At 28.9% G+C, this 27,179-nt stretch overlaps 2 protein-coding genes across 3 annotated transcripts; one reads left to right on the forward strand and one right to left on the reverse strand.

Moving 5' to 3' along the window:
• Positions 1-387: 387 nt before the first annotated feature.
• Positions 388-19,677, reverse strand: LOC136985946 (sorting nexin-2-like). Of its 2 annotated transcripts, XM_067283364.1 has the most exons (11): positions 19,521-19,677; positions 10,387-10,456; positions 9,213-9,433; positions 8,767-9,004; positions 8,423-8,697; positions 1,918-1,950; positions 1,748-1,841; positions 1,467-1,672; positions 1,262-1,405; positions 1,047-1,199; positions 388-971 (listed from the first exon to the last, which is right to left on the reverse strand). In XM_067283364.1, exons 1-11 carry the CDS (start codon positions 19,611-19,613, stop codon positions 921-923), a joined length of 1,578 nt encoding a protein of 525 aa, XP_067139465.1. In that variant the 5' UTR covers positions 19,614-19,677; the 3' UTR covers positions 388-920. The 2 variants fall into 2 exon arrangements, with proteins under 2 accessions (XP_067139465.1, XP_067139466.1); XM_067283365.1 differs by lacking the exon at positions 1,918-1,950 and having other exon boundaries at positions 19,521-19,676.
• Positions 19,678-20,788: 1,111 nt separating this feature from the next.
• Positions 20,789-26,337, forward strand: LOC136985925 (sorting nexin-2-like). Its single transcript, XM_067283326.1, has 9 exons — positions 20,789-21,057; positions 21,981-22,019; positions 22,092-22,332; positions 22,539-22,798; positions 23,058-23,151; positions 24,404-24,609; positions 25,543-25,677; positions 25,755-25,907; positions 25,979-26,337. The coding sequence occupies exons 2-9, from the start codon at positions 21,990-21,992 to the stop codon at positions 26,027-26,029; spliced, it is 1,170 nt and encodes a 389-aa protein (XP_067139427.1). The 5' UTR covers positions 20,789-21,057; positions 21,981-21,989; the 3' UTR covers positions 26,030-26,337.
• Positions 26,338-27,179: the final 842 nt, after the last annotated feature.

A 27,179-nucleotide genomic window follows, 5' to 3' on the forward strand; every position in this document is an offset into this window, starting at 1 on the left:
GGCTGCAATTTGAAAAAATTTATAGATTTATAAATTCCCACTCTTGTCTTTCCTTAATCAAGAACAGAGTTAAAGATGAGACCAGATATGAAAACCTTAGATGGCAGGAAGCCCCAATTAACTACATATGAACTTCTGGTGCAAACTGGAAGTCATGTTATTTCAATTCAAAAATTTCCCCTGAAAGGCATTAGATGACTGGCACAACACTATTGTTAAAGGTAAAGTATGATGTAAAGAGACAAGCCACTTATTTGAGGTGGAGGGCATATATTTTAAATTAAATTAAAATTTGTCCATAAAAAATTACTTGGATGCCTTGTCCAAAAGTAGGATGTTGAACTGAAGATTTACAAATGAAATTTTTAAAACCATAACACTACTAAATTTAAGGAAATACTAATTTGTCTTTTATTTCTGCCAAATATTCAATACATACAATATCTTTTGCAATATATTCCATAACTTGAAAAATTTACACAATCTTAAATATTGTTTCTTTAGTGTAACAAGTGTAGCAATAAGGAATATCAAGGAATCAAAATCTTTACAACTATTTAAAAATAATTTGAAAGCACCAAATTCATACAATTAATAATTACAACCTCTCAAAAGACAAAATTGATTTTCTTTAAAGCCATGATTTTCAATAAAGTACAAAGTTTTGAGCAATTCTTATTTAAAATAATTCTGAACTCATATATATTTCATTTATATGTACGCATATACAGTATTTTATTTCCTTTCAAAATCATAACGAGAATATTCATTATACGGGCGAGAGGTGGAATTTCACCTAGAACCGTCCAGACCCCAGTTGTGGCGACCTCGTGACGCCCGAAGTCAAAAAGTTACATTGCCCGTGCTTTACATCCTGTACATAACTATAAAATTACAGAATGCGAATTGGATGGACGTATTCAGGCAATGGCTTTGGCCTCCGGTATGAAGCCCTCCCAATATTTTATAAGCTAAAATAGTAATTGAAAGAAAAATTAGTATTTACACAATTTTAAAATTTGCTTACTTTTGAAAGTGCACTTTACCTGTTGCTGAGTTTCTAGTAATTGTTCCATGTACTTGATAATTGTTGCTTTGAAATCTTGTACTCTGGTTTGTTCAAAACGTTCCACTTCCTTGCGAATCATCTTTGAAATATTTTCAAACTCTTCCTGGCCTCGTTCCACTTTTGCTTCCCACTACAAAAGATTTCACTCAATAAAACTGCATAAATAATGGCAAAATCATGCTATAAATTTACCTCAATCACTTCCTCTCTTGCTTGAGGTATCTTATCGGTTTTTCCTGCAAGTTCCAACTTTGCCTTCTGTTCTCTCTTCTTTGTAAGAATTTGTAGAGCGTGTTGCCAAGTTTGATAAACTTTCACCCGCTGATGGAAAACATCCTGCAAGATTGAAATGGTATTAGAAACGTAAGCATATTAATGAATTTAAATAATACCTTACCTTTACAGCAGCTATAAGACTGATGTAATCTTTTAGCAGTTCAGAAAGTAAATAAAAGTCATGATTAGCCTGCTGACACTGCAGTTGTTCAATTTTCTCTTCTACTTCAGCCAACTGTGATAATGCTCTAGAGAGAGCCGTGTGCTCCTCGCAATTTCCCATCATTGCAGCACTTTTTGCAAAAGATGCCGTCGAGGAGGAAAGTTCTAGAAAATTTGAATACACTAATGTCTTAAACATATTTAAAAAGAATTGTTAAAGCAAAAGCAAATAATTCTTACCTTTGCGATGATGTACCAAAGCTTCGACACTAGAATGTAGTTTCCTCAACTGCTGATCAAGGTTTTCTATTTGATGCTGTTTCTCTTCAAACCACTACAAGTGGAAAATCTTACGTTAAGAATTTTTTTAAATTTATAGTAATCATGCATCCTAATAGCTATTCTCCTACCTGGATTGCATAATGTGGATTTGTTAATAAAACCTGTCCTCAAAAGAGAAGCATGAAAAGAAAGGAAAGAGAGATAAGCAAAGATTTAGATTAGAAAGAAGAACCTAGAATAAGTTTTATTTAGCATTTCTGCTAACAATTATTGTAGTTTTACACAATGCATTTACTCCATAAACAATATACTCAGAAAAATGAAAAAGTTCAACATTCAATCTAACTAGTACTTCACTCTTTACTCTTTGATCCACAATAAAGTTGAAAATGTGTTGACAAATTAAAATTTCAAAAACATTAATAAAGACACTGCTTACATAACTACAACTGATTTTATTTTTATCATTCTTTTTCAGCCTAAATTTCTTAAATGTTTTATTTTTGAGATTACTGCACATTATAAAGAAGCAGTAAATAAGATACTTTGTGCTATTTAATGTAACAATTTTATAGAAAACATTGATTCCATACTAAAAATGGGATTGAAAAATTCATATTATTTCAAAGTTTTGGTTTTTAAAACTTTTATATAGACAAGCTATTAAGAGCAAAAAACTAGGTTATCTTTTTTGAACTGATGCAGTTATAAAAACCTTGTCTGAAATCTTTGTATATAGTACTAAATCAAAGAACCATTAGTTAATTTTCAAATTCATTTTTATGATGACTATTAATGATGTTACAGTTATTTACATGGAAAAATTAAATAGTAACTAGTAAAAGCTTTTAAAATTTAACAATAACCTACATTATTTAACACACAACATTACTATCATCAAATTAATTTCATGGGAAAATATTTTAAAATTGCTTTTCTTCGTAGTCTTTCAATTCCTAATAGACTCATCTCCCCGTATGGTGTACTGCCACCTTCATTGCAACTTACAGCAGTAAACACAGTTTATGCAATTCAATTATTTATTAAACTAACTTGTATACAGATTCTGCTGACACTGCTCTGTCAGACAAGAATTTTCCAATATCTTAGAATGCATAAGATCTTTGATAGAATTTAACAGTTCTGTTCACAGATTAGGTGGGCAATTGTGTTCCTTCACACAATACTTAATTTTCACTTACACATTCAAAGGTAACAATTGTATATTACACAATGTTCCTTTTTATTTGTGCTGCTCAGTGAGTGAGAGTGCACTCCACCTAAATTTTGGCATTAAATGCATCTGTAAACAAAGGCAAGCAAGCCCTATAACACAGAACAATAATGTAATATTAACTAAATTCTGTTCTTCTGTTATTTGTTTTGTCTATTTTTATTTACATTTATTTGTTTAGGTAAGGTAATTTCTTACTTCTCAGCATTACCAGTTTTATTTTTAATTTACATTCAATTAGTTTCGTAAAAGCTTATTTAACAGTTGTATTTAGAATAGATGTAAATTCTCTTGGAAACAGATAAATGTAGCCAAATATATAAATTAAAGCAAATTCGTAGAAAAAATGAAAAAATATTTATCTGTATACTTAGTTATCGTATACTTTACTGTAAGTTATATTTTATGCAATACACACATTAACACATGCAAAATCTAAAACAAACTTCAGTTTTTCTTGCATTTCATCATGTATGATTATTAACTTAAAAAAAACGGCTGATCCTCCTTTGAATAAAACATTAACATGAATTTTTATTTCAAAGTTTGGAGTTTCAAATATGGACATTAGGCACTTGTCTTACGTTCTTTATATCTCAATAACTTAAAACTAACAAGATTAACCTTTAACAAGTCATTATAACCTTTAAATAGTATGAAATTTTTACAGAAAAATTAGCATTTTTTAATGTTTATTCTAGAATTGTTAAATACAGAAAATATGCTGTTAAATATTTAGTCATAATTATGATGTCTAGTTATAAACATTTAGTTTTCTTCATTTAAAAAGGTGGATATAAAAAATTTACATATTTATCCTTGTAATTAAAAATGGTTTGATTGTAGCAATTATATAGGGCATATTAATGTAAGGTGAAATCAAATTATATAATTACTGTAAATGTCCTCTTATTAACAACATTAAGAGATAAAGACAACAGTTCTTCAAAGTATAAAGTTACAAGTCCAATAGCCAAACATAGCTGAAAAGCATTTAAATTATGAAATTTAAAAGATATAAAATTATTAATGTTAAGCTGTTAAATTACAACAATAAATTTTGAATTTTATTAATTTATGAAATTCTGAAAGAAACAATGTAACTTCAATGCAACTTGCAGCATTTCTATACAGTAGTATAGAAATGCCATTAATGTTATTGAGACTGATATCAAAACAATGCAAGTTAATTGACTATGCTGACATCTTACAGCCATAACTAATACCTCAGCTGGTTAAGTTTCTAAAATTTCTAATACTGCTTCAAGTCAAGATGAATAATTAAACCATTTTTAATAAACTTGTATTAAAATTTTCTAATCATCTTTTAAACCAAATTCTATAATTATTTTTGGGATAATTAAACTAATCTGACTTGAATCTGATTTGAAGATGTTCTACAATTGTTTTGCTATCAATAAATTTATTTAAAATTTCCCTAAATACATATATACTAATCAAATTTTTTGAACATGCTGTGATCTAACTCATTAAAAAGTTAAATCTAGCATTTATATATTGAAGTTATTATAAAAGTTATAAAAATTGCTATGATGATGAGTGTTATTAGTTCAAGAAATTGTTTCCTAATGATTAAAATGTTTATCTTTTTGAGGAGATTTTGATATTTATTTAAAATAGAGTATATATTTTCCCATTAAGATTTTAGCAATATAGCATTCTTGAATGCTGTTGCTTGAAATTTGAAGAAAATTATCAGAATTTAAAGCAACAGTGATGATAAATGCTACTTAATGTTAAAATGTCATTAACCGACATCAAGTATTTGAAACAGTATTTACGACTAAGCTATAATTTTATTCATGATTAGAAAACCCAAAATCCATCCCTGTTCTATAAGAAATTTATCTTATAAAATAATTTTTATAAGGTGTTTCATCGTTTCTGAACTAAACCTGAACAAACTTATATCACAAGACCAGCATGAAAGATAGAAATTTGCATAATTATTAATCATGCAATTTACAAATTTTCAGGAAGTATATAAAAATAGAGCATCTTTTAGATTAAAATATATTTTTGTAAACCATTTTTTTCACATTTAGTTTGTCCAAGGAAAGATACTTTTGCATTTTATGTATAAAGGAGTATTCTAAAACCAATGAAAAACATTCTCTAACTAAAATGCAACAAATTGTAATCTTTTGTTGACTTAAAATTGTATGTAGATATGTTTTATTGTTGAACAGGCTGCCAAACAAAACCACAATGACAGCTAATGGATAATAAAAAAAAAATCATCAAAATTTGAAGAAAACTTGAAGTATTGTAAAAGTGTGTTTGCAAAAATCAAAAATTTTGGTACTGAAGTTTAAAATTATTTTTTGATATAAACACCAACCAAAACCAGATGCATAGCAAATAGACACCCACAACTGCCATAAATACATAAAATTTGGAAATATTAATTAAGAATTACAAACTATAGCCCAATTATTTATGGCAGTTGTCTATTTTTTTTTTTTAATGTATTTTAGATGGTACAAGTATATTTTTGAAAACAAATGAGTCCTACAGTTTCCAAAGTAGGATTCTTTAACAAAATTTTAACATTTTTCAACAAAACTGGTTCAAGTTCTTATACAGATTTGTATGTTTTTGTTTCCTATGCATTATCAAAATAATGTAGTGAATCATAAAACAAAATGTTTTTCTTTCTTCAATTGAAAAAAAAGACCATACTTCAACTTTGCACCAAGAAAATTATAATAAAACAAAAAATTTCTATCATAGTTAAATCCAAATGCAATAAAACATTTTTTAAAACATCCAATTTTTTAACAATTTCAAGGATAACTAAAATTATACATTTCACAGTATTTTGAAAGGCAATGTCTAGAACAGTCAAGTTCACTGTCAGCATTTGTTTCCAGTGCCTTATTTTAAAAAGTTAGCAAATAATTGCATAAAACTAAAATGAAGTGACAGTCCTTCTTTAATCCATATTTCATTACAATTTAACTCCACAAACTATACATTTTAGTAAACGACCAAAGAAAAAATAAATAAATTGGATTCTGTTTAATTTTGAATCATTATATTAAGCAGAATATAAATAATACAAATACATAAATTTGAAAATATTTCATGCTATAAATCTTATTGAAAGTGAATATAACTAAACTGATATTATTATTTTTTAAATTGATAAATATTAATTATTTCATTATATTAATATTGCCAATGAGTTTACATTATCTCATATACTAATAATACATTTAATAATAATATAGTTGAATAGAATTTTTCATTTATGTTAACATCTAGTTTTCTAAAAGTTGCACTTTAACATTAAAATCAGATTCTAATAATTACAACACTATTCTATGCGATTTAATTTCGTGTATTCTTTATATTGATACAAAGTCAACATAAGTGACTTTGCATCAATGTGATATGGTATATTAGTTATTTCATTATTCCATTTGTTTAAAGTCAAACATTATGAAATTGTGCAAAATGTTTTCTTAACCTCATTGTATGACCTAAAATAATAAGTTCTAGTATACATAATAATACTTCAGTGCAGTAAACTGATCCTGAAACAGTCATCTGGTCAGCAAGTTGAACATCTAAATACATATAGTTGTGGCCAAAAGTAGAGCTACCATTGACATATGTTTTAAAAAATGTGACTGCTATTTTGTTTACCATCTACTATATAATATTGTAATAATTGAAAAGAGCACAAAAAAAAGAGTCAAAATGCTCAATTGAATCAAACAGATTTTATTTTAAATCTAATTTACAAAAGAAAAAATGAAGTTTTTATATTTTACACTGTGACAAAAGTAGAGTTACCAAAGGAAGTACTGCAAATTAGTTTGCACTGTTGTATGAAACAGAATGCAATTATCATCAGTTGGATAAAGATTGATATATATTAACTGATTTTATAAGAAATAACAAAAAGCCTTGAATACAATTATCAAATGATAGCAAACAAAGAACGGTAGATATATGTTTGAAGAAAAAAGACCTTTACTGAAATTGGTAAAATCTTTAATATGCATAAAACTGTTGTCACAAAAGTGATGAAGCATTTTCAAATATATGGAACCATTGTTTCTGCAAAAAAGTCAGACCACGATAAACAACAACACAGTTGGATAGTTTGATCAGGCGTACGAGTGCAGCCAACCCTTGTTTGACTACTTCCCATATTAAACGTGAAATGGGTAACCCAGATAGAAGCTGAAGGACTGTGCGAAGATGTTTGACTAGTTTTGAATTAGACAAGAGACAACCAGCAAAGAAACCACCCATCTCTACAAAAAACAAAAAGTTGAGATTAGAGTTTGCACATGAACACATCACTTGGACCAAACAAAATGGTCCAAGATGTTATGGAGCAATGAATCTAAATTCAATGTCTTCTTCAGTGATGGTATATATGTCAGACGACCAGTTAAAATGAGATATGACCCAAAATACATAGTTCCTACAATAAAGCATGGTGGTGGCTGCTTAATGGTATGGGGATGTTTCTCTGCAAAGGGAATTGCTCCAATTCATAGAATTAAAGGAATGATGGATCAAATTGTTTATCGGGATATATTGCAGAATCAAATGCTACCTCATGCATGCTATTCAATGTCAAGGGAATGGATCTTCCAACAGGACGACCCAAAACACGACAAATTTGGTAAAGCAATGGTTTCAACAGAAAAAGATGAATCTTATGACATGGCCAGCACAATCACCAGACCTAAACCCCCATAGAGAATCTTTGGGATAAAGTTGAGTGCCGTATATGCCAGCGTACATATTCAAATCCGAATGAATTGTGGTCTGCCATCCAAAAAGCATTGTATGAGATTTCCCAATCAGTGCTTGACAACTTAGTTGATTCAATTGAACATAGATGTGATGCAGTGATCAGACGTTCTGGTTACACCACAAAATACTAATATTTTGTCCTAAAAATACTGGACAAATCTGCATACTTCCTTTGGTAGCTCTATTTTTGTCACCATGTAAAATATAAAAACTGGTTTTTCTTTTGTAAATCAGATTTAAAATAAAATCTGTGACTCAAATTGAGTATTTTGACTCTCTTCAACTATCACAATATTAATTATGTAGTAGGTGGTAAACAAAATACAGGTTGCATTTTTAAAACATATGTCAAGGGTAGCTATACTTTTGGCCACTACTGTACCATTTGGTTTCTAAATAAAAATTTGTTTTATCAAAACTGAAAAACTAAGTTTCTATTTTGGATGCATTTTGTTATGTAATTATTTTGTAAAATAATTTAGATTGTATTTGAAAGCTAGAACCTGTCACAAATTGCTATTTAATAATAGAGCAGAAACAGGTGTACAGTTGAAACACTTATAAAACTTCCGAATGTATCAAGATATTAAAATACTTACTGGATCTGATTCATCCATTTTGAATGTCATTTTATTTACAGTGTCTCCTACTCTATTAAATAAACGAATGACACCAGCACCACTAAGAGCAGATGTATTTGTTGCTTTTGGCAATTCAGCTTCGGTTTCAAGAAAATCACGAAAATCGGGATCCATCCTTAATACCGGATGTGATGCAGTGCGATTCAGATATCGCTCCAATGCAGCTCTTCTCTTTTCAATAAAGTCGGTTGATGAAACAGTCTCATCCTTTGACATTTTAATTTTTGTCATTCCTAAAAAAAATGAAAATTAAAAAATTAGATACCAGATGTTTATTCTAAAACTAATTTATTATTACATACCAATAACACTTTTCTCTGGTGCAGGAGGAACTATACGACCTAAATGAAGGTGTCTTTCTACTAATTTATCATGCAAACCAAGGAAATCACTGAATCTTCTTGATACAGAAAACAGTTTCTTCTTAAAGTATGGCAAATTTGTCTTGGTAGTAACTTTATAAACAACATATGCTCCCATACCATCACCAATTTTGTGTGGATTATCAACAGTAATTTCTAGAAACTGATCTTCTTCCAGCTTAAAAAAAATAGTTCATTTGACTAAGATCTTCCATATTAAAATATCTTAATTTATAATTTTCAGATCAAGCTTTTTTAAAATTAGTTTTAATTAATTAAATAACTAAACTGAATTATTTATGTAAGTATGAAAAAATAAATTGCAAAATTACAGAAAATTTCAAAATTTAAAATATTTGCTGCCCGATACATTCTAGAAAGCTTACCTCTTCACCCGACTTTGCTGATTTCTTTGTTGTGGATTTTACAGGCTGAGATGGTGTAATTTCAGCAGCAGTAGAGTTATCATTTTCTACACTTGTTTCTTTACTTTTATCCAATGTCGGAATATCTTTGCTAAACTCTTCTTCCGGTGTACAAAATTCTAGTTTTGATTGAGGTGTGGGAAGAGGAACATCGTCATCTAAATTGACTTCTACGCCACCACCTATAATTGAAAGTTTTAGAAGTTTATTCACAAATGTTAAATATAAGAATAAGCCTATAGAATTTATCTTAGATATTCCTTTAGTAAATCTTGTAGACAAACATTCCTGATAAAGCTAATGATTCTACAACTCTAATTTTAAAATGACTTCAAATACATCCTAAAAATTGTTTCCATTAATTCAATAGTGTTGCAATTGTGTTAACAGCAATACAGCTAAGAGAACAGTCCAGAGTTATGCAAATACATGATAGAGATTACTATTATTGTCATCAGGAATAACAGAAAATATGAAAATAACAAAGCTGTTTTAATCAGTAAAAAAAAAAAAAGCAAAGCTATCTGGATTGAAAATATTTAAAATTCAAAACATTAAAATCAGCTGGTTTTAATTAGAATATTCACTCTAATTCATAGTTCTGTTTTATAATTGATTAATTTTCAAACATTTAAATTATTTTTTTAAATATTAATGATAATGAATTTAAATATCTACGTTCATTTGTAAAGTAAAATTAAATTTAAAATATAATAGCAAAAGTGCCATTTAAGTGTGGTATATTGAGGCAATTACAAAATTCCTTCCATACTTAAAACTGAGAAGAGAGATTACTTGATTAAAGTGAAAATTCTTAGGCTCAGTCCTTAATGAAAAGTATATTTAAAATGCTGGATAAACTAAATAGAAACATTTCAGAGTATGTTGATAGTTTTGAAAGGTTAAATATTTTATAATTTAAAAAAATAAGAAAATTGTTATTAAAAGTAATTTAATAAATTTAGAATTTTTTTTTAATATAAAAAATAGCAAACTAATTGAACTGTTTGTATCATAAAAACATCTGCTTGCTTTATCATAACTTGTTATATCTAAAGTTACATACTAAGAATGGAATGCAACAAATTTTTATATTTTACTGTTATAAATTGCCCAAAAATTTTAAATTTCTTACCAGCCATTAAGTCTTCAATTGTATTTGGTGGTACAGCTTTTTTGTCACCGTTAGATATGTTCAATTGTGTCTAAAAGTAAATTAAAATTCCATTAAAGTTAATTTAAAAAAAATTACACGCACACACAAACATACATCCCAAAATCCAATGTATATTAGTAATATGTCAAATGACAGCCAGTTTAAATTGGGCTACTTCTCTGCTATTATTTTAAATTAACTTCCAAATAATTTGTCACTAGAGGCAGGTGTTGGGCACCATTTAGTGACAAAAGTAAGAGTGAAGTAGTCAATTTAATCCAGTAGTCATTTGGCATATTAAAAATTTTTAATTAAAGATTACATAATATGTTTTCATGACATCTTAAAGAATAGGCAAAAGCATGTGTCCTGAAACTATAATTCCTATCAGGAAAGAAAATCAAGGTCAAATTTCTAGCCTGATTTACTATGCCAAGATAAATTATTCGCAGGTAACTGAACAAATCTGATAAATTCAGAATTTTGATTGTTTATTAATTTTTGATTAAAAAAAAATCAATTCTCAAAGCTCTACAGATTCCTAACAGAATACTAATTTGAACAGATATCAAAGAAAGTCAAAAGAATTTCTATTAAAAAATAAATGCATTTAAAAAAATTCTATATCAGTTTAACTAATGCTTTCATTCAGAGGAACTATTTTGGTAATGGTATTAGTCGAAACAGTTCCAATACAACTTCGGATGCAACCAAATGAGCCATCGGATTTACTTAATTAGAAATAAATTGAAAGATACACACTTTTATTAAAATTTATCAAGAGAAATAACTCTAGTCAAATTGCATTACATCTAATTATTAAATTAGCCTTAAATAGCCCAATAAATACTCTGGTGGACTGTTTGGCAATGCTAATTGAATCAGGTGATTGTATACATATTCAGTTATGACAGTTTTCTTTTATGAAATAAACTCTAATGTAGTTTTAGTACTAAAACCAAAACTAGATGAATATAAAAACAAACTCAGAAATAAGAAACGTTATTCTTGACCAGACAATCACCACCAGATTTTCCAATAATTATCTGATTTAAAAGTCTTATATAAGAGGAATAATTGCTGTTAATTTGAGTTAGTCAAACTTTGAGAACAACTATATACAAAAACAACTAGAAGTAATCATTATATAAACTACTATTTTTTTTTGGGTCTAAAAAGCATCTTAATCTTAAAATATTAAATAAAATGAAGTATTATACACAACCTAATATGCTTGAAGATAACTTTTTGAACACTAAATAAAGGATCACTTGTGAAGTATTGTGTGTTATCTTTGGTTTGAATCTCAAAGATACAATAATCAATAATTTAATCTTATAATTGTAATTGGGATAATTACAACAGCATAGAATCAATATTTTTCCAAAAGAAAAGTTAGATAAAGCAAATTTTACTTTAGTCGATTTTGTATTCTGCATTGCATTCTTTCAAGAGAAAGTTTGTCTTGCTATAAATGATTAATGAAATGCTGATAAATTTCTTTAAAAATAAAACTAGAAATTTCATTTATCTTTTAGATTAATAACTTTTGTACATTTACACAAACTTTTCATTTCATTGAACCATTACAATATACTTGTTCATTATCCTGTATTTTGTTTCATCCTTTCAAGATTTCCATTTATACAGAAAGTATCAAAAACTTGATCACAAATTGGAAATAAAGAAGATATAAATTACAAGAATTTTCAATTTAAAACTTTACATCAATGATCATCAAAAAGTTTGAAAAGATAATTCCTAAGTAACAATTTCAGACAGCTTAAATAAATCAAGTCATCTACAAGCAAAATGTTGCAAGATAGTAGCTAGATTCTCCTAGTTTAACTTAAAACTAGGAAAACTAAGTCAAGTGATGTAAATATAATGAGCTTAAAAAGTACTGCATTTACCTGGTTATCTTTAATGTGCAAACCTCTTAAAAATTTGAGTAATTTTATAACGGCAGTGGAGCCAAAGCTCTTATGGCACCTGCCGACTGCTCTGGAATCAAATTCAGGCAGTTGAAACAACCCTACGTATTTTTGGAGGATTATTGAGTCCCATTCATCATAACCTGGATGTACAAATTCTGGGCCTGGCTAAACCTATAATAGGTATGACAAATTCTCATAGTGCTGACAGGATAGAATAAAAATTGGTTTTATAGTTAAGAAAAGTTTTAATTCTGATTTTCCAATCAAAAACTGGCACACATTTTTATAAATTTAAATATGTAGCTTTCTGAATATATAAAATTTTGCAAGATAATTTGTGTAGTTTTAAGCTTACAACTTCGTATATTTTGCTAAAAATTTTAATGAGATCAGTTACAATAAGATTATAGAAAAATCATGACTTAACATTTTAAGAATTTACAACATTTAATTTCTAAAACTTCACAATATTGTATGTAGCTAACAATAATTAGCAAATAATTTCCTTATTATTTAACAATATTTGAAACTTCCTGGAAACAGTAAGTTTATCTGAATTTTAAAGTTATCCAATAGCTTGCTTTATTGATTTTTGTATCAACTATGTAAATTTTCACAAAGATTTCCTTGAAGTTGATAAAATCTAACTTATTCTCTTCAAAAAATTGTTTCTAAAGTTTTTAAACACATTTTCAAGAATTGAGTTTGAAGTAATTTTAAATATCTAAACAAAATTTAGATAATTAATATATAACAATGTAACAAAACTTTTATGGTTTTCGCTCATTATACCCAAATTATTTATAAATGCAATTGCTTTAGTAATATTGCCTTAAAATAAATGAATTGTTATACGAAAATGGTTACAACTAATTTTTGAGATCTGTATAAACTGCATGTAACCAGTCTTTCAAACAGGAATCTAATACAGCACCTCTTTAAATAAGCTCCAATGATTTCTAATGATCTTAATGCACAAATTTTGCATAGTTATATATTTAAGACAATATTTCTTCGTTGAACTGCATAGCAAGCATAAAATTTGAGAAATTACATTCATATTGTATTATTATTATTAAATATATTATTGAGATAAAGGGATGTCATAGTTGAAGACCTCTTCCAGATGCTCTTTTTAAATTTTGCTAACTTAACCAAAGAAATTTTTAAACTGATGCACAGCATGACCCTATTTATGAGTACTCAATACATGTGAATTCACTATAATGAGCCATCTTCCTTTCACTCTTCTCTACATACAAGAGTTGTCTTGTAAATTGATGACAATACTTGATGCAAGCACCAACATTTACAACAAAAAATATTCTAATCATGAGTGCAACAAGACAAATTCTCATCCTACAATTAGAAGGCTTGTATATTCAGTCACCTTTCTTTCCATTTCGTTTACATTGTCTGCATAACACTATTCATTCTAATGCAGTTGTGCAATTTAGTAAACATTATATTACAGATTCTTCTATCAGCAATTACATTTTCATTAATTAAAAATTTATTCCATTTCACCTTTCTAAGCTTCTTTTATAATCAGTAAATAATCTATTTAATGCTAATTCAACTAAAATTCTGATTTTAGTAAATGGGTATTTTGTAGCACTAATGTTATTTGGGGAACACGGATAAGGCAGTTGCAAGAACAAAAATTTCAGCTTTAAGAAGTAATGGAAAAACTTGTTTCTATTTACAGTAACAAGATTTTGATTTAATGGATTTTCAGAAATGAGTTATAATTGCAAGATGTGTGTCCTTCTCAACTACTATCCCAACCCATAGAATATTCCATAATGCTGTCACAAATGCCCATCCCCAAAATTACATAATGCATATCCTTAATCAACCCTCTTACTTCTACTAAAGAATAATACACAGCATGTAGTACCAAACATTATTAATTACAAGTATAAGGTACAAAGTAATAATGGTTGGGTTTGCTATGTATATTGCTATTAAAATGAATCGTTTTGTTACACAATGGTTGAAACCCCCAGAATTACATAACATTTTGTAAACACTACCATCTCCTTGTAAATATCATAGTGATTATCTACATACCCACCCACATCTATGTTACATAATTTATGGATAGGCCTAGTGTCTCAGTATTTCAATCAGGATATCAATAGACTGTTCTAATAATTAAAATGGAAGGATTTTCCATCATGTGTTATTTGAAAGTTTTATTCTTTTACTAAACAACAAACTAATAAGAAATAGATGTGTTGTGAAAATAAACAAATCAATGCCCCATTCCAAGGATCTCTATGTATTAAACAACTTGCTTAAAGCCAGTACAAAAGAAAAAGAAACCACAAAAGAGACTGTATCAGTAAGACTCATGTTTTTCAAATTGAATCAAATGGAAATTGAAGGCTGGAAGCAAATCAATCCCAAGCCATGTCATGCAAATGTCAGGACATTCAAAGCCACAATACCCAGACAAAGTTGTGTGATAATTATCACAGCATATGAGGAATTAGTCTTTCTGGAGCTTTCATTTATTAGGAAGATATTTCAATATACTTTTAAGAATTTATTATGCTGATTAAGCAAGAAGAGCATTTTATGTCCTGTTCAACTCCTTTTATAATATAGCCAGATTAAATGAGTTGTCTTTTACCGAAACACTGTCTTGTAATAGTTCTGTCAGCACTTTTACACAAATAGTGAGTTTGCATATTAACATTTCCTGTTATAAAATGCTTAGTTAGGAACCTTACATAGTAGTTCTGAATATAAACAGTGTATATGTATTTTATAAAGCAAGCTTATAATGTCAGCCCATCCAAGTAATTCTTTGCTCACAATGATGTAAAAAAAAGATTTTGATTTTCTAATGCTGAAAAACTTAGTGAATTGCCGTAAGTGTTGACAAGGATATTTCAAATAATGAAAATGAGTTAAGGCAGAATTGTATATCTTAATATAGAAATGACAAAGTATGAAAAATGTTAAATATGCTTAACTGATGAAAGCCAATACATATTTAAATTTTAAATTCAAAATTTCACAGTTTATTATTATTAAAGGAACACATTTCCTAAATTTTGAAACACATCAAGAGAATGATCAAGATAAATGTCAATACTGTCAATAATCTGGTTTTCAAAATTTAACATTAATATATAATAAATTATTGCACAAATTCAATATATTCAATTCAATATTACACTGTAAAGATATAAGCATAATGGAAAATATCAATGCATAAACTCACTAACAAGTTTATTCAGTGTGTTTTCATTTAGAAATAAGAATTATTCTTCCAAAACAGCAGCAGTATGTTCAGTAGAGATGGAATGTGTTAAGTAAGTTAAGTTTAGGCTATACTAAGAACAATTGCTCAGTACTTTAGGAGACAAGACCCAAGATACTAATTTTATGGAATTCTACTGGCTCTTTTTACTGGTATTCTATTCAGATCAATTTATTTCATGAATCAAACTCAGAGTTCAATTTGTTAATTTACAAGGAAATTGACAAACTGAAAATATTCAAAGAGAAAGCAACCAGGAGATCTGGCTAGACTAATCCAACAGAACACACAGGAAGTTGTAGAAACAGTTGTTAAAAAGCTTTTGTAAGAGGCTGAACAATAACAGTCATTTTAGCCAAGGAATGGAATTTCTATCTGAAGCTAATCACAGCTTTATAATCAGTATAACCTGTCATTGAGTTGTTTAATTGTGAGAGGTAATAATATTTCCTTTTAAACATCTGCACTATAACATCTGTCATCTTAGTTTAGAAGAATCCATTTTGTCAATATGCACATTAGTTATAAGCGACAAATTAGGTATGCAGAAGAATGGCACATACAAAACCAACCAAGTGGGCCAAGCAATAAACTTTAGAGTGTCAAATAAAATTTTGGCTGCCTGGAAGGTGTGCCTATTAGTTACATTTATTTCTTAGTTTTGTCTATATAGGAACATTTGTTAGAGTTTGTATATATAGTTATATATGTCATTGTCAACTTAAAATGCATGTAGAATTCCATAATATTTTTTGCTTAAGTTATAGAAAATGGAAAGAAATAAATCACCTAGACAAACTGCATCTAAGCTATCCTCTATATTAAGGAAATTCTGAAACTCCACACACTTATTGATTGTAAATTTCATAAACCATCGTGATTTTGTATAGAAAAAAAAAATTCAAGTCAAATTTTTTAAAAATGGGATGTACTATAGATTACTCCCTATGGAATTTCAGGACTGATTATATATTTGAACTCGGGACCCAGACGAGTTCAACGGTACCCTATTTTTGGACCGGAGACGAAAAATAAAGTTATCACTCTTTTTAAGTTACCATACTTTTTTAATGCTCTCATGTAGACGGCACCGTAGTTACTAGTATTGCCATCTTGCGGTAAAGTCTGCAAACCGCGACGTCGGACTAGGTCATCTCTTGGACCGTTAAACACGCGATACGAGAGCGGAGAGAGCGATGCGACTTCCGATCATCATGCGATCGCCATTTCGGTTAATGTTACTTATGGCAGTGAACATGGCGGCCCGACTGACCTCTCGTATGGGAGCCACCACACGCCGCCACGTGCTAAACTAGTGATTGATTCACAGTAGTTCTTGAACAAAGTAAAAAAAGGGGGGTGAAACGTCTACTAAAGGCAATTTTAACGGCAAACACGCGACTCCCGATTACGATAGCGAGGCCGACTTAGCGGAGAGCAACGCGACTCCCTATCATCGCGCGATCGCCGGAAAAAAGTATGACAACTTTTTTATTTTTCGTCTCCAGTCCAAAAGTAGAGTATCGTTGAACTCGTCTCGGTCCCTTGAGTTCAGATATATACCCAAACACACAAAATTCCATAGGGAGTAATCTATAGTATACCCAAAAAATGTTTTTAGATTGGATAAATTGTGATTAAGTTAATAAGAAAAATATTTAAAACAGCTGAAATATTTGATCTTCAGATAATTATTGACTAAATGATTTTAAATTTCATAGTACTAATTCAGTAATTTGTTAAAAGAATTTTTCCAACTAGATAGCCAAGTTTACTAAGAAAGCAGTAAATTATGCAAATCAAGTAATCTGGTTATAATGAAAAGAACATATTAAAGTGCCCTGATTACTCACTTCAGAAGTCAGCAAATGAAATCAAACAAAAGCTCAGAAATGCTAGAGGAAAAAAATGCTATTAAAAGGATGATAAATGAAACCAGTCTGTTTACCTTTAACTGCCTTAATGAGAAAACAGAATAGTTTATTAGTTAGATATTAGGGTAAATAATGCCAAGGTGTATTCTTACATCAATTATCTCATTCTTCTAGAATGAAACCAAGCTAAAATGAATATCTGACAAACCTATGAGAAATAACCAATAAAAATGTAAGATGAGATCTGCTCCTCATCAAGGACAAAAATTCATAGTCAGTCACTGATTAGATATCATTTCACAAATAGTGCAAATCAATTGTAAAAATACTGCCCTCTGTTAGAAAATAACTTATTTAAACTGAACCAATAACTATCTGTAAATGTTAACATTTTGCATATGTAAAAGTCAGTAACCAACTATGTTGGTCGTAATAAATATCACGATTTTAAAATATTCTCACGTAAAATATATAAATGCAGATCCAAAAACAATGTGTATTATTATTGCATAAATATTTTAGCAATTTGTTAGATAATAGGTCAGCAAATATTTTTAAAACAAAGCATTTAAATATGAGTAAAGTATCGATAAATTTTTGTAAATACGAAAGAAAGTAAAGATTTATTCTCATTCCTTATATCCGGCACAAATATACATAAATATTACTTTTAGAAAAAAAAACATTAAGCTGTTGATCTAGCAGGCACCAAAAACCTTTGCAGATTTGGTCAAGCTTACAAATGACAAGGAACTAAATCAGACACATGGGCCAAATTACTGATAAAAACTTGAAGATAAAGCCACCGAGAACAGACAAATGCCCTTACAATTTTAACCATCAAAAAGTATACTTCAACAAGGGCCCACCAGTGGCCAAGTGGTTCTGTTCTGCAAACACCGGGAGTTTGCGCCTCACCATAACAAGCCGGCCACGTGGAGTTTTCCAGGTTTTCTCCATGTCCGTAATGCCCGAATAGGGGCCAGTTACCCTTAAAAAGACCTCCCAAGGCATTCCCCTAGGCAGCTCGCCCAAGTGTTGCATCGCTGTAACTAAACTAAAATACTCCAAGCACAAGAGCTCGAAAATACAGTCGAATTTGTCTACCTCAAATCTCACAGAACGAGAAAATTTGAGACAGAGGTCGAATAGAGGTTCCTACACAGTAAATAGTAATAGGTGCAACTGGTGGTATATTATTTTATTAATATAATAGCAAGTATAGTATATACCCATATTCGGTATAAAGAAAAGAATTTTGGCATACCTTAAAGTTTATCAACAATTTGCAACAACCGACTTTATTCAGCAACCCAAACTCGCAGGTCGGAGAAAAGCAGAATCAATTGCAACTACACCGTATCGCAAGAGACGTTTCTCGACTGCAATTTACGTTATCGAAGTGCAGCTGCCGAGCTTCGAATCGACACTTCAGTCTGTAACTTCACAGAGAATTATTTGGAAAATATATTGAATTTTGGCCAAAAACGAAGGGGAAAAATAAAATTTCCAGATAAGATAGGTTCAACTGTATCATTTCTGAATGAACTAGAAGTAAATTGTGTATTATTAAATGAAATAGATACAAATTGCTGTTTTATAGATAATTTCAGAACAGTGTTCATAACACTTGATAACATCACATGATACATGGATATTAAATAAATATCAATCATACTTACATCACACAGGAGACTTAAATGATTCGTTTTTTAAGCATTAAAACACCAAATACTTCATGATTCAACACAACACAAGCAAAACAATTACAAAATAATACAATTGACACATAATTAGGCATAAAAATCAAATTATTTAATAAATAATTAAGAATAGAAGCTACACAAATGATATTTTTATATTATTTAAGGCGATAAATATTAAATTTTTATCAAAAAACAAACAAAACTAGAGAGGAATTAAGCCTAACGGTATCCACCCCTTGGCCTTAAACTATAGAAAAGTATGGCAAATACGAGATATTTTCCGCGTAAATTCGCGAGTTAGTTGTTTTACGAGTAAACTTACATCTACTGCGGATATAAATAAATCTTCTGTATCCTCTTTTACAGTCGAATCGTCTTCTTCGACCAGAGGAGGTGGTACCCTATCATCCGCCATCTTGCTTACGTCTCTCGTCGGTAGAGGGAGTCACCGAACGACCAACCGGCGCGACGTCACTGACACGTGTTATATATCAATCTGGAACATGTGGTTGGTTATAGCGATAACTTATATACATTTCGCTCTTTCTTCTAGCGATAAAATATTAATTCCATTCTAATATAATATAGATTAAATTAATTTTAAATTAATTAATTAATCGCTGTTATAAAAAAATTTTTTTATGCAAATTAAAATATTATTATGGCTTAAGATGCGTGTAAGAGGAACGTTAACCTTGTATAGAAGCGGATATATTTTAAATATTTACAGATTTAATTTCAAAATAAACAATTATTTAATTATTTTTTAAACATTTATTTCAGAAAAAGAGTCGTCATCCAACTTGGAAGACAAAATTACAGCAATAGAAATATAATATTTTGGGTTATGTTGTTGTTGTTGTAATCTGCCTAATAAAAATGTATGTAGCTGTATATAAAAATGGAATGAATTATTTATATATTTTTAAAATAAATTTTATTAAATTTAATCGGTTTAATTCATACTATTATCGAAAAGTACGAAATTCCAGAAAATTTATGGACTGATGTGGACATTTGATATTTCAGATAAGATAAATCATGGCAAAAAATTGAATTACTGAGAACAATTGATATTAATTAGAATTTACGCGATAATTTATATATATTGTTAATGATCCTAAATATATAGAAAAATATTAATAAAAATATTATAAATTCTGGTTTATCGTTTGCATAAATAATATATTTAACAATTAAATTATATAAAGTATTTAAGTATTAAATATGTAAATATTAAAGCTCGAAGATTGAAGAATTGTTTAGTTTAAAGTGAATTAAATTGTATTTCTCCTCTATTTTTTTCCTTGGTAATTCATCACGCGATAAGTTAGAAGATGATTTTTCTATCACGTAAACGTTAGATTCAACTGTTGCTTCGCTTCACCTATTCGAACAGTCATAAACCAATTGATAATCGAACTGTAACTCTATAAATTTCCTTAATTCCCGAAGAAAAACGTGAACTCACAGAAAAGATTTAATATTTGTTTAAATTAATATATCCTGTTACAAACTAAAATTTCTCGGAAATAATTATAATTAATATTTTTCATTATTTTCAAAGTAATTTAAGCTAAACTTATTGTTAAATAGATGTCATTAAGTCGTATTCAGCTTCAACACCTACACGAAACGTTCCCAGAGGCTGCGGCACTTGGCGATGACGTGGATCGAACATCACTCCACTAGGATGGAGTTACGAGTCTTGTAAAGAAAATATTTGATTGATTCTCTAGCTAAATAAGGGGGAAATAAGAAGATGCGAATCTCTAGGATACTCCAACAATCGAGTCTTAATTAAATTTCCTACTAGATTGGCACTCCAGTCTGTAATTGGAATTAGTGGCGACGTTAAGGTAAGATCCAGCATGTTTGCTATATTTGACTTTACCAAGTATTAAGATCCTTTTATCCAGATTAATAAAATTGCTAATTACATTATTTATTTTTGTAATTGAGTCATTTTAAACATTGTAATTGATTAAATTAGTTAAATAATACATTGCCTTTGTTGTAAGAGATTATTTTTACTAATTTTAATCAATTTCTAGTTAATTGTGATTAAGAATGTCATTAAATTGAAACTGATTATTATTATGTACAGCTGATTCTGAAATTGAATGTTTTTTCCCCCCCTTCTTTTAATTATTGAAAAGAAAGAATTGAGCGCAGCTTCTCCTCAAAGCATAGATCTAAATTGTGACTATTTTTTTGCGTTTTCTTCTTTCTTTTTTTAAAAGTAAATAACAGAAATTCGACGGCGTAGAGTTTTAATAATAAGCACAAAACATTATATTTTCTTCTAAGGAGAATATTAAATTAAGATACTTATCTTGGTCGTCTTGCGAGTTGATTGATGACTTTAATGACTGCGCCTAACCTAATTTAAAACTTTAATGATTTTTGGTCATTTTTATACAAGAAGTTAATCATGTTAACGATGATAAATAACAAATGAACTAAACAGAAATTATTTTTATCATGTTCGAGGGATTTTAAAAAGATTCTTTTCCTGTACCGGTTTCGGTTAGACTAATTTAAATTTAGCTACAGATTTCTTTTTAAATGAGTTAATTTTGTTTTTTTTTCTAATTATGTTAATGTTTGACGTATTTTGGATCGATCGAAGCTTTCGGTATAATGCAATTTTTAAAGATTATTAATCGATTTTGCTTCCTTTCAATCGATTGTGATGCGGCATCGTCTCGTAAATAGAAGAATCGATTTTGCGATTATTTTACATGGACACCGTTCTAATAAATGAACGTTATTTACTTAGGAAAATCCAATGGCCGAAACGTATATAGTGGAACAAGAAGTAAGGTTATTACGTATACAATTATTTATTATTAATTTATTAAAAGTTTTAATCAAGTTTGTATTTAATTAGTGCGTCAACGAAGTGGAATATATGAATATCTCGGTGACAAATCAACAAAAAGTAAAAAGTTTAGCAGGGTCCTACGTCATGTATAAGATCGAAACCACTACCAATTTTCGACATTTTGACAAAAGAACGATGACTGTGACGAGAAGATTCGGTGATTTTATTGGTCTATACGAAAAATTACGCGAAAGATACGAAAGTGAAGGACGTATCATCCCCCCTCCACCCGAAAAGAAGACTCCTGGTAAGTGACCAATACGAAAATTATCTCTTATGGAAGTTATCTGAAGTGTGTTCTTATGAACATATTAAGATAACAGATGCTGGAAGCATCCACGACGTTAAGAGAATCTTCAAGAGAGCTCTCAACTTATCATTTCTAAATATAGGTGCTAAAAAAATTCCAGTTTATTTCCTCAATTATTTTAATAATTTAATTTTATATTCCAGTTAGCGAAAGAATTTCGAGAATGAGGAAAACCGATAAAGTTTCTGAATGGAAGACCTCAGCACTTCAACGCTATCTTAATCGCTTGGCCAGACATCCAATACTCAAATATGACCCCATTTTAAGAGAATTTCTAGAACTGAAATCGGTTATACCACGTTCTTATAGAAGATCGCCATTTTCTGCAAGGACTATACGTTGTCATTTCAAGAAATTAGGAGAATCAATGGGTAGAATATATGCTATGGATGATGATGAACCCGTAAGTTTTCAACTTTTCCCTAGTCAATAATAAATTAAATAATTTTAGACAGTTTAAAAGAAAAATTCTGTTTGTAAATCATTGGCTGAATATCAAATTTCTTTGACATTTCTTCTTGGAATCGTTCCAATTCAGAAGTAATCATTATGATAAACCACACAAACAAATCTCACAGTGAAGGAAATGTTGAGAATTTTCTGTTGTAATATATCGATGATAATATTTTGTAATTTTATTTTAAAAAATATACATTTTCTAGTGGTTTAAAACTAAATACCAACATCTGGATACCTTAGAAGATAATTTGAAGAAATGGTTAAACAGCATCGCTACTGTTATATGTCAGAGACAAGGTTAGTGATGACTGTTGTGAAATATTATCTTTTTATCTTATTAATTTACACTCCGTCGACTCGTAAATAATTATATAATCATCCAGTTATAATGGTTAGACAATTAACTGTCTGGTTTTAAATTTTGATCAAGGACAATTTACGATGATAACAAAATATTTGCTTTGTTAAGATGTAAATTTAACCATTTTCATTGTATGTGAGGCGATATTTAGCTAAATTAGACGAATGAAATGCTATTTTTTTCCTTACGTGCAATCAATATACCTTAATTTGCACTGTTTATCATCTTATTATCATATCAAATTTTGTTTTTATGCCATATTAATCGCTCTATCGATTTATTTTTTGACGCTAAATTAACTCCAAAACTGACATTTAAATAGGAAAAAACTTAAGAGAAAATGACCTTTACAATGTCACTTTAATGATTTTTCCTATAACATTAAAACCTGAATAAGACGGAAACGTGCTTAAACGGGAAAGAATTCGGTACCGCGCGATTCTTGTTTACACAGGTTTTGCTGTAAAATATATAGTCCTAATGTATATATGAAGGCCCTAATATACATTTTTAAATACTACAAGCTAAACCAGATACAGTCAAACCTCCAATAACATCCACCTCCCAACAAGAGCAATTTTTTTATGTTTCCATCGGTGGTTCGACTGTATACAGCCTATATTTCTAAAAGGCTTTTCTAGCTAAACTAAATTATAATAAATATAAAATGTGATGTTCTAAGGCCTTAGAAAATCATGCTTTTAAACTTATTATGATTTAGTACAGCTAGAAAAGCCTCATAAATATAAATATCTTGTTTAGATTACATGCAAATCTCATCAGTATATTACAGCCTTAATATATACATTAGGACTATAGACACATCTAATATTTAATAACTCAGAAATTAGAGCCTGTGTGAGTGTTTGGATCTCATACGGGGCCTGATTTGCACATAAGCTGTAGCAACTTCATATTTTATTATATATATTATTATTTCATAGAGGGAAAGGGCCTGTTATATGTTATACTGGTTGTGGCCCTAAGCTATAAATTTATGATCTAACGCCTAATTGATCTTCTTATCTACTAGTGATAAAAATCTTGTCATGTTACAGCTTAGGGTTGTGCCGCTGGGGAGGACCACCCTAAGCTGTAACTTAGGGTCACAACAAGTGTAAATTGGGTGCTAAAGATAAAGCACATTTTCAGCTTAATTTTTGTTTATTTTTCTCTTCCCAATTCCAGCTTTATCTTCAGGTCTAGGTGAAATAGCCAGAGCAACTGCATTAGTCGCAGGTTGTGAAGAGAACAATATCTTTTCACGACTATTGTATAAAGTTGCAGAAGCACAAAAGGAGACTGAAGAGTTACAACTTCAAGAGGCTGAAAGTGATTATGGAACGTTATACGAACTGATAAAAGATTATATTATCCTTTTAGATGTGGTCAAGGTAAGTAATGCGCTAAAAATGTTAGGACAAAAGATGCTCTAGAACTTGTAAAGCTCTTTAATTTGGGTGCTTCTGTAATTTCTAGCGTGAATAAGAATGAAATTTATGTATTGAGAAACAATTAGAGGTCGGAAAAAATATATTCTCGCTGCTGAAAAATCAATAATATCCTTAGTAAAGTTCTAGTTTCACCTAAGTTTTATGAACCGGTAACGTGTTTGAAAAACTTATGACCTTATTGAGCTTTCTATAGCTACAAAACTAATAACCCGTTCATAACAGTAACATTAGTTTTATTTCTTCACATATAACACAAGAAAAATAATCTTTCAGATACAAAGAAAGACAAATCCTTCAAGAAGAAAGTATAGAAAATCTAGAAAAATAAAAAATTTAATTAATTCTACAGCTTTTTTTTCTACATTTAGACTAAATTTTCAACGTTTAAACGTACTAAAAAATCCACTTTAGTTGTTATTTATATTTAAAAAAAAAATGCTTTTAAAATATTTTAGAAACATCTATATGCAAAGGCGAATTCTTCAAATATAGCATAGAAAATTTAAAAAGCAAATAAAATTTAATTAATTTTCTTCATTTCAATCATTTATTTGTATTTTGGCGATCCTACGCCCTTCAAAAAATTCTTTTCGCTGCCAAAATTTTAAAAAATTACTTTAAAATGTAGATACAAAAAGCCGAATTCTTCAAGAAGTAAAGAAAATGTAAAAAATAAATAAAATTTAATTAATTTTATTGAATTTTCTACGTTTTAATCGCTTATTTTTGTTGTTTCGACTTAATTTTCAATGTTTAAATGTACTCTTCTAGCCGTTCTTCATATAAAATAAGCGATGCTTTAATACGGTTTATGTAGCAATTTTTCTTATAATAAACACTAAAAAAATAATAAATTTTATTGTGTTTTTCTAGCAAATATTTTGGGACCGATTGAAAACAGTTCATTTGATTAAATTAGACGAACAAAAATTGATAGATAAGGTAAAGAGGATGCACAAAGAGACTGATTACTACAAGCAAGAGTGCTTAAGAGATATCATTTTACAGGTAAAATATGAAAAAAAAATTTAAATAATTTAACGATTTTAATGGAGTTTCACGTAAAATTTAATAAAAAATTTCAGTTAGAATCGAAAATATATAACAAAAAACAATCCTTAATCACATTATCCAAAGTAATCCGTGAAGAATTCGAGCACTTTGAACAAACAAGATTAGGAGAATTCGAATCCGTGATTAACAAAAGACTGGAATCATTTGTGGGAACTCATCAACAGGTAATATTCTCTATAATTTTTCATAATTCAAGCTTTAAAAATTTTTTTTAATTAAAATTTTTCTTGTCTAGATGATTAATTATTGGAAAGCGTTGCTACCAGAGGAGCACGGTATTGATTAAGATTTTTTTTTCTACGTAAAAATACTCAGCAGAAACATAAAAAAAAAATTCAATTTAAAAGATTTATAAATACACGAAATATTCCAAATTTTATCAGGTTTTTGTTTATGTTATTAAATACTAATAACATAAACAAAAACCCGATAAAATTTACTAATCAAACTAACAGCCAGATTCTCTTTTGGGCTATAATAAGGCTAATTAATTAACTGAAATATTAAGCAATTCAGCTGGAGATAGGCGATTGGGTCGCCATCTCGTGTTAAAAAGTCATAATATATTATTAATTAATTGGCCCGATATGAATCAGGCTTAATTAATTATCGAATATTGTATATTTTAGAGCGCTTTTTGTATGGTTCTTCTACAAAATGTTGGCATATTAGCTGTGCTTCTTGGTGTTGAAGCAAAATTTGTATGCAAATATATGCATAAAAAGTAGCTCTTGCTGCTCCTTTAGATGCTTTTTGTAATTTTGAGATGTATATTTGTTGACTTTTCTAAGCATAAAAGCCATTTAAATATTATTAAAAAATTGCAAAAAAATAAAACATTCTCTGTCTATAAATATATTTGATTTTAAATAAAGAAAAATATTTGCACTTATTGTTAAAAATAATATAAAATTTGAATTTTTAGTTTGATATTTAAACGCGAGATGGCGGCATGTGTATTAAATATTCTAATCAATATAAGTAGTAAGATTATATTGATTTAAAATTTAAAAATTAATTTTTAACTTGTAAAGTAATCTTAAAAAAATTTAAAATATTTAAAAGTTTTCTGTTTAGCGATAAAATTATTTAAAATGTTACAATTTTATATATAATTCGAATGTTTTCAAAATTTCTCAAAAGATGGCACAGTTCGATTATTTTTTTACGTTTCTAATTGCGTCATCATTGAATAAAACAAAATTAAAAAAAAACAGAAAAATTGATTTTAATTTAAAGTATTTTATTTTATTTTAAAAAATTTTCGACAATTTAAAATTAAATTTACTTAAATATTCCAGGAATGTTCACTAATTTAACAATTTTTCATTACGTAATTTTTTAACATCTAACACGCTGCCGCCTGACGGTATTATTTTTAAATAATAATTAAAAAACAAATTCCAAACAATTAAAAAAGAACACCGAAATTATTT

Source organism: Centruroides vittatus, unplaced genomic scaffold (assembly GCF_030686945.1).
Source record: "Centruroides vittatus isolate TY-2023 unplaced genomic scaffold, ASM3068694v2 contig_983, whole genome shotgun sequence".
NCBI lineage: Eukaryota > Metazoa > Arthropoda > Arachnida > Scorpiones > Buthidae > Centruroides > Centruroides vittatus.